Source organism: Patiria miniata, unplaced genomic scaffold (assembly GCF_015706575.1).
Source record: "Patiria miniata isolate m_02_andy unplaced genomic scaffold, ASM1570657v1 HiC_scaffold_26, whole genome shotgun sequence".
Classification (NCBI taxonomy): domain Eukaryota; kingdom Metazoa; phylum Echinodermata; class Asteroidea; order Valvatida; family Asterinidae; genus Patiria; species Patiria miniata.
Window position 1 is genome coordinate 4455590 of NW_024037065.1, and position 8140 is coordinate 4463729.

Sequence of the window (8140 nt, forward strand, 5' to 3'; positions counted from 1 at the left end):
CACAAAACTGCCACATACAACTGAAAGTTGTAACCTTGGGTGGTTGTTGGTTTGTTTGTTTGTATTTTTTTTTGGGGGGGGGACTAGTGGCAGGGAGGGAATACGTGCTAGGTTTAGGGTAAAAGGGTAACAGGGGATAATACTGATAGATGGCAACATTTTCCTTTCACATGTACCACTATTTCTGTCATTTCAGCACAGCAAAAGTTTGCATTTGCATCAAGTGACTTGTTGGCAGTAGTTCTGGAGGAAGATGGGACTGAAATAGACGACACTGAATCCCTCATGGAATTTTCCAAGTCCATTCTGATGATTCTACAACCAGGACAGACGTGGCATCGAAAAACATCCACTCCTCCAGCAGAATTGCCTTCTGAAGAGGGGAAAAGTCATGCTCCGGATGAGTACTCAGAAATCAAACTAATAGATGTGGATGTTGGTCCATCTACCAGTACAAAGACCTTCCCTGCACCCACTACTGCTTGTGGGATTTCATCCCGGGTGACATCAGCAACTTCATTGCCATCATTCAGCACAACCATTCAGCAACATCTAAAGGCTGGGACAGAATTTCAGATTTGGAAAGAAATGATTGCAGAGGCTGCACATTACTACACTGCCAACTTCCCCAACATCAGCAGCTCATCTGAATATCATGATATTGGCAAGAAGATGCACCAAGAATTTCCTGCAATTGCCCGAGAAGGAGAACATGCATGGGTAAATTTGTTTCTGCTCAGTTTTACCTCATTGGTCCTTTATTGGTTGTGCTCATTGTAGGCTAGACAATTGCGTGTGTTATGTTTATTAACTTTTGTGAATTTTTTGTCACACGCGATTACCCTACATTTTGTACACATAAGATAAATTCATAAGATAGTTTGCACAGCCCTGTTCGAGCTCCAGCTGACAAGCACAAGCGTTCCAATGAGATTTTCTTTCTGAGAACAATATAAAGTATTTTAAACGGTTCAGAAGGAAATAAAGGAGCTGTACCCAAAATGTTCCTTTTCACTTCAGTTGCAAATTCATAACCTGGTCAGTGAGTAACACTCACACCCCTACATGAAAATGTATTCTTTTCTTGCTAAAATTATTCCTGAGGTATAAAGTGCTGTTCAAGGAGCATCGTGAGAAGTTTTGGCCCTCTGCCCCCACCCTCTGCAATCCCTGCCAAAACTTGCTGCATGGCCCTCCCCCTTCCCCCACCCAAGCATCTGGTCAAAGTTGTTTCTCATTGCGTGGTGTGTGCTCCATCAGCTGGAGAGAACAACATTGAGCGGGAGTGGGTGTCCTAACCATTTTCAAGTTGGCCGGGATTATAGATCTGCCAGTGTGGAAGCAGCATGCTCACTTAATGGTACTGATTTCCCTTGATTTTTTTCTCAGTCCTTTTTCACGAAATGCTTAAGCCAGAGGATTCGACACATGCGATGGGCATCAAAAAAGAAGACAGTGCCACCAAAACCAGCAGAGGTACAAGGAGAGAAGAGGGGACGGGAGGACACCAATGACCAGCCCAGGAAATCTGTCAGAGGAGCACAGCTGCACATTTCTGGTCACAAGAGCTGTACTGATGCAGAGTATGAGGAACATCTTAAGGAGCTAGCGAGTCAGTGGGACAAGAGTGAGACACGAAATGTGAAGCACATCAAGCTGCTGCTCAGCGAAACCTTTCGAAGGAACGAGCAGTGGATTCGTACTCTACCGGATTCTCAGGTTCATCCAATCCTTGAGAAAATACCTTGCTATGAAGATGGTGCAATGGTAGGTGCACTAATTGCTTAGGCCCCAAAAAAAAACAATTCTGCTTCCGATTACATGGCATTTGGAAAAAGAGGGTATGTAGGTAAGGTATGTTTGGGTAATATTTTTCTGTGTTGATCGCACGTGTCTTCTTGTAGTCAAGGGTAAGCTGGGTTTTTTTCCCTAAACCTCCCCATCCCCCAGGGTAGGGGCTGTCAAAATTTGGTAGGTAGGGTAACCTGAAGCAGAAGTATTTTCTTTTTTGGCCTCATATAGTAATATATTTACAAATATTTGTTTAATGCAGTAAAAAAAAAATTGTAGAGCATCTTTGTCAGAATCTCGATGACAATTTTCCTGTCATCTTATTTTTGGCTTTTTCATTTCCACGGTAATTGGGCCAATGTGCTATATATGTATGTGTTCTTTGATTTTGAGAAATGGTATAGTGTAAAACGAAGTGTTAAACAAGGGAGATCCATGGGGAGAGCCATGGCCCCCTCCCCCAAAACAAACTAAATGTTTGTTTAATTGTCATCACAGTGAAGGCAAGCACTGCGTATCACCACAATTTTTGCCTTAAAAATTGTTACAGTGGTCAATTGCCTCAGATTGCACCACTAGAGCATCTGGAATGCAATTTTTTTGGACCCACTTTTGGGTGACCAAAATGGTTTTGCTCCCCCCCCCAAAAAAAAAAAATTAAAAGCTTTTACAAATTTATGGCAAAGCGTGTGCATGTACTATGAACCCATCAAGTCTATTTTGACTACAATTTTATTACAAGTTTGGGATTTTGAATTTTGCAGCATGTTGGATTGCTGAACTAGTGGGGCAAGGGTTATCTGCACCGTATTTTAATTTATAATGACTTACATTTCCATGCAGGTGATGCATGATTTTCAACTCCTCCTTGGTGAGACAAAGTTTCAGGCCATCCAAGACAACATCATCGTCTTCATGGATGCAGTAGAGAAAATTATGGAATCGAAAACAGAGGTATGTACAAAAAACATACAATGACACTCAGGTACAGTATTGTGGACAACGCTGCATGGAGCCTTCCACAAATACACCGTTACACGGAATGATACAGCAACCCCCCCCCCCCTCCAAAAAAAAAAATTGTGCCCATGCGTGTAGCTTAGCATCAGAGGTCTCAGGGTCGAATCCCAATGCGGCCGGTGTGATTTTTTTTTCTCTCATCCTGTGTTTGGTCAAAAAATCAACTTACTAAACTTCCATATAAGCACTATTCATGGACCTGAAGTGGTGCAAGCCTTATGTCCAGAGACTGCATATTCAATGCCTATACAATGAATAAAGTGATAGGGAATTATAGAATTTATAAGGATTTTTATATCACAGAGAACTTTATAATAGCTGGTGTTATGATAAGAGTTTGCTGTGTGTATTCATGCTCTTGGGACTAAATGCAAGTGCAAAAGTGGTCCCTGTGGGCCAAAGATTAGGTGTCACTCCTCTGGGGTTGTAACGCAAAACTACTCTGCCATACACTTTAATACAACTTTTATATTTTTCTAATATCATTCTGGAAACATGTCATATTTTGTAGCAACATTTACTTCAGGACATGTATGTATTCATTTCTTATTTTAAAATTTTTTGTAACAGGAGGCCGAGCCAGAGAGGATGATCCCTATAATTTCTTACGTGGAAAAGGCAACAGCCTTTGAGAAGGGGAAGGGAAGAAAGACTAGGTCGATCATCACCATGAAAGAGGTTTGTAATTATTGAATGTTACTGAAACATCATTTTTCGTGTCCACAGCCTATTTCAAACACAGATTGAGACTGTGTGCCATTTGACCTGGATTTACAGCATCTCTATGTTTGGCGAAAACAGCAAAGTTATTCACTTAATTAACTTAGGAAATGATGTTGCATTAAAAATGCCGCTAAAAGTTGAGTATAATTCGGACTTAAGGCACAAGCCTGTGGCTATACAGACTTTCATGTTGAATGCTGTATTACTGCCATATTATGAATAGACACCTGAGAAACCTGATTACAACAACTTTTACTTTTCACTTATTGCATCATGGTAAAGTGGGTACACAGCTGGGATCATAATTGAGAAATTGTGGGTTTGATCTATCAAAGGGAGTGTCAAACATGGTAGGGTTGTGCACCTTGGCAGGCAGCCGCTTAGTTAGATGCTGATGATTTGTTATAATGCTAGCAGCATTAGGGGTTTACCCACGGTTAGATGAGCACTTTGCAGAATCCACCATTATAAATATTTTCTCACATTGGCAAACATGATGATCTTTCCTCATGGTTTTTTTTTTTGGGGGGGGGGTTGAAATTGAAATAGCATGCATGCATTTATCAGGATATCTTGAAACAGTAACATTTCTCCATAAAGGGCATATGGCTGAAGTTTGAAATCGCCCCAACCCTTTTTTGGGGGAAAGGGATTGGATGTTGACCCAAAAGTACGAGATTGCAGATTGCTAATAGGCAAGCTTGCCCAAAATTTTTTGCAAACATTAAATTACAAATACAGCACAGTTATTGTTTTATATACATTGCTGTTTCCTGCATGCTTTACGTTGGTGAGAACCAGAGCATATCTTTTGAAAGTGAAAAAAAAAAATATTTGATGCTTCTTCCTGCAGGACATACCAGATGGTGACATCAAAAAGGAACTCCACACCCCAAGAAATGAGCCACCGAAGCTGGTAATCTTCACATCAAACAACAAGCTGCAAGCATCTTTTGTTGTAGCTGATGGAGTCAGTATTATGAGTGAGAAGGGTTCTACTGCCACTGCTGCAATCCTCTTACTCATTGGAGTGTACTACCTATTCGACCTGGAGTACCCAAAGACTTATTCTCAGCTCCTTGGAACACTCCAGAACCATGTTGTTAAGGGTGTGCCCTATGATGGCCAAAAGAGTGCCAAATTCAGAATGTTCCAAACGGCTTTGCAAAGAAAATTAAAAGCTGTTGCTGAAAATTAAAAGCAGTTGCAGTAGAACCCTTCTCACCTTATTTTGTCCATTACACAACATGCTGCTTAAACTCATTAGGCCAAGAAGAAAAAAACATGTTTTCTGTTACAACACAAATATTTAGGGTACTATATCTCTTTTCCCCTAACTGTTGTACTGCCAAAATATTAGAGTAGGATGATAATCAGTTATATTTTGAACCCTTGCACTTTGTAACAGTTAACATTTTGTAACATTTAACATGTGAATTAAGTGTTTAAAGAATGTCGTGATTGTGGATACAAACAAACAAAATTACTGAGTAAGCCACTTTTTTCAGGCTTTGGGGTGGAACAAATTACTGTGATGCCTCCAAATTTCTTTTTTAAATCACAGTTTTATCGATATCAGCATGGTCTTCCAGGTCATTAGATAATAGGAAACACAAGTATTTTCTTACTTGGCCCTACTGCAGTTTACATTTCTCCAACTATTGCTTGGATGGGCAAGCTAGATTGAGCAAACTGCGTCAGCTAAAAAAGTCAAATGTGTTATTTAGCTTAATTTTTGTATAGCATTGATACATTTAGTTTGTTACTTGTTTCAGCAAGTTTTTATGGCATAAAAGGCCATGAATTTGCACATACTTTGGCCCAGTCAAAAGTTTGGAAATAAAATTTTTTAGTACATGTACAAGTTTTGGTACTTTTAAAGAAATTACAATATTATGTATGGTAAAGAAAACACCAAGAAAACAGAACTTTCATAACCACAGTCTTAACAAGTACAAGAAAACAAAATGTGCAAATAAAGATATGATGCGTGTTATACACTTAACTGCAGCTGCAAACCAGCTTTTGGATTACTAGTATATAAAAATATACAGATTTGAAAAATTAAGGATGTTTTTTTATTTTCTGAAGACGAATTTCAAAGTGCCTTCCAGGTGGTTAGGCCAATAGAGGCTCTGAGTGCTGGGCTATTTTGTTACGGCACTGCCTTTTCAGTGCCAAAGAAGCACGAAAAAACCTTTGAAATTCAACACATGAATAGTAGTAGTGAAGCCCAATGCATATACATGTATTGTTAAACATGTTTCGTCTTATTAAACACTTAAGCACTTATAAACGTGTTAAAATGTTTATAAACCGTTGCAACATGTAAACATGTCAAAGTGTTTATATTTGAACACTTTCTTATACACGTCACAGTGTTTATTTGAATAAACCATGCGTTTAACTGTTAAACAGTGTGTTTATCAGACCATTTCTTCAGAGTGTTAAACACGTATGTTTATGTGGATAAATACTCTATTCGTAAACGTGTTAAAATGTTTAAAAAGTGTTGCAAATAAGCATTTATAATGTGTTTAGAAACTAAACACCTGGATTTACAGTGTACATTGATGGAGACTTATTATCCAGGGATAGCCATTTTGTTGTTATGAGAGCTACAGGAATTTAGCCTTGTTATGATTCGTCTTCTATTTTTTTAAGCGTCGGAAACATACTGTTTCTACTTGAATCCCACTCAGTGTATTTGGAAAATGGATTATTAAAACTCGTGTATATAATGATAAACCCTTTTTTATACAGATTTGATCCTGGGACTGATCTCCTGGTGGAGTGGAAGGATGGCACCCAAAATGTAGTGAAACTAAAAGACGTCAAGCTGTTGAGCAAAAAGCTACGGAAGGGGAGTAGAGTAAAAATGCAGTGGGGACGGCAGACATGGGAGGGAGAGGTGATTGATGTCGAAGACTGCTCTGATGATCTGCAGGACAGTGATTCCGATTCGGACGTTCCTCTTGCTAAACTTAGAGCAAACAACACAAAAAGAACCCAAGGTATGCAATCTCCTGTAATATTATTTAGTAAAACAAATGATAATGTCCAGTATATTTCTATCACTTGATTTTAATTTTAGTTTATTGAGAAAGTACATCACTTGCATTTTGTTCACGCTGCACTGTTTTTAATTTTACGAACGTGTGAACTGTCCAGTTAATTACCATCTGAAAAGTTGGTATTCCCATGGGATCCAAGTATACTGGCAAACAAATTTTACAAAAGGTTGATCTTTGAAATAGCTGCCAAACATAAAAGCAGGCAATCGTAATGTTTTCTTTTAGAGAAAAAACAAGTTTTTAAACTTTTAATGATTGAAATAGGAAGCGATCTTATTAAAAAAACGGGTGGCTTCACAATTGTTAATTTTTGTTTATAAAGTTCAAACAAGTCGTAAGCTTTTCAAAACATACATACTATAAGTTTTAACAATATCAAGAATACCGATTATAATTCAATATAAGTTTTTTCCTTCATGGGGTTGTGTGAGAAAAATCAAATGCAAAGCATACCTGTTGAAATCAACTAATTTTGCACAAAAAATGAAGCGCGCAAGACATTTATGAATCATCTGATGTGGAAAACATATTTGTCCTGTCATAGTTCCCTATATGAGGTAAAATGAGGAGAAATTTCCAGTAATTCTGTAAACACTACAGTTGGTTTTATATGCATCTCTATAAAACACCTCCCTTCTTTGCTAAAGAGAGCTTTTTTTCTCACTTACTTTAGATACAGATGACTCAACACACAAGCCTGCAAGGTGTGACGACTTCATGTGCGGGGAAGAGGTCTGGGCAGCCTGTACTTAGTGTTTCTGTTTGCTTTGTTACGACCATTTTTTGTTAAACAGTACTTGTAAAACACAATCTTTTTCATGATTTGTTAAATCCCAATTCATCTACTCCGTTGATAGACTTGCTTTCATCTAGTGGAAGTGCCCCAGTGTCGCATGGACACGACCACGTAACATCTAGTGGATGTGCCCCTGTGTCTGGTGGACACGACCACGTAACATCGCTGTCTTCCTCAGCTGGCTTGCCTGCTGGTCCACAGTTTTCTCCTTCCACTTTGTCATCTGGTGGATGTGCCCCTGTGTCTGGTGGACACGGCCACGTAACATCGCTGTCTTCTTCAGCTGGCTTGCCTGCTGGTACACAGTTTTCTCCTTCCACTTTGTCATCTGGTGGATGTGCCCCTGTGTCTGGTGGACACGGCCACGTAACATCGCTGTCTTCTTCAGCTGGCTTGCCTGTTGGTCCACAGTTTTCTCCTTCCACTTTGTCATCTGGTGGATGTGCCCCTGTGTCTGGTGGACACGGCCACGTAACATCGCTGTCTTCTTCAGCTGGCTTGCCTGCTGGTCCACAGTTTTCTCCTTCCATTTTGTCATCTAGTGGATGTGCCCCTGTGTCTGGTGGACAAAACCACGTAACATCGCTGTCTGCTTCGGCCGGCATGCCTGCTGGTCCACAGTTTTTTCCTTCCACTTTGTCATCTGGTGGATGTGCCCCTGTGTCACCTGGACAGGATCACATAACATCACTCTCTTCATCAGCCAGCCCGTCTGGTTTACAATGTTCTCCACCTG

The 8140-nt window shown here is 39.7% G+C and overlaps 2 protein-coding genes across 2 annotated transcripts; both read left to right on the forward strand.

Annotated features, from left to right (window-relative positions):
- Positions 1-1623: 1623 nt before the first annotated feature.
- LOC119734127 lies at positions 1624-4871 on the forward strand. Its single transcript, XM_038207484.1, has 4 exons — positions 1624-1767; positions 2635-2745; positions 3382-3489; positions 4388-4871. The coding sequence occupies exons 1-4, from the start codon at positions 1765-1767 to the stop codon at positions 4730-4732; spliced, it is 567 nt and encodes a 188-aa protein (XP_038063412.1). The 5' UTR covers positions 1624-1764; the 3' UTR covers positions 4733-4871.
- Positions 4872-6118: 1247 nt separating this feature from the next.
- Positions 6119-7514, forward strand: LOC119734128. Its single transcript, XM_038207485.1, has 2 exons — positions 6119-6548; positions 7282-7514. The coding sequence occupies exons 1-2, from the start codon at positions 6275-6277 to the stop codon at positions 7359-7361; spliced, it is 354 nt and encodes a 117-aa protein (XP_038063413.1). The 5' UTR covers positions 6119-6274; the 3' UTR covers positions 7362-7514.
- The last annotated feature ends 626 nt before the right edge of the window (positions 7515-8140 follow it).

What these genes read in the sequence shown, in the direction of transcription:
- LOC119734127 (XM_038207484.1), top strand. An exon ending in TTATGGAATCGAAAACAGAG is followed by an intron (nt 2,746 to 3,381) that starts GTATGTACAAAA and finishes TTTTTGTAACAG; the next exon opens with GAGGCCGAGCCAGAGAGGAT. An exon ending in CGATCATCACCATGAAAGAG is followed by an intron (nt 3,490 to 4,387) that starts GTTTGTAATTAT and finishes TTCTTCCTGCAG; the next exon opens with GACATACCAGATGGTGACAT.
- LOC119734128 (XM_038207485.1), top strand. Translation starts at nt 6,275, where the DNA reads ATGATAAACCCTTTTTTATACAGATTTGATCCTGGGACTGATCTCCTG. An exon ending in CAACACAAAAAGAACCCAAG is followed by an intron (nt 6,549 to 7,281) that starts GTATGCAATCTC and finishes CACTTACTTTAG; the next exon opens with ATACAGATGACTCAACACAC.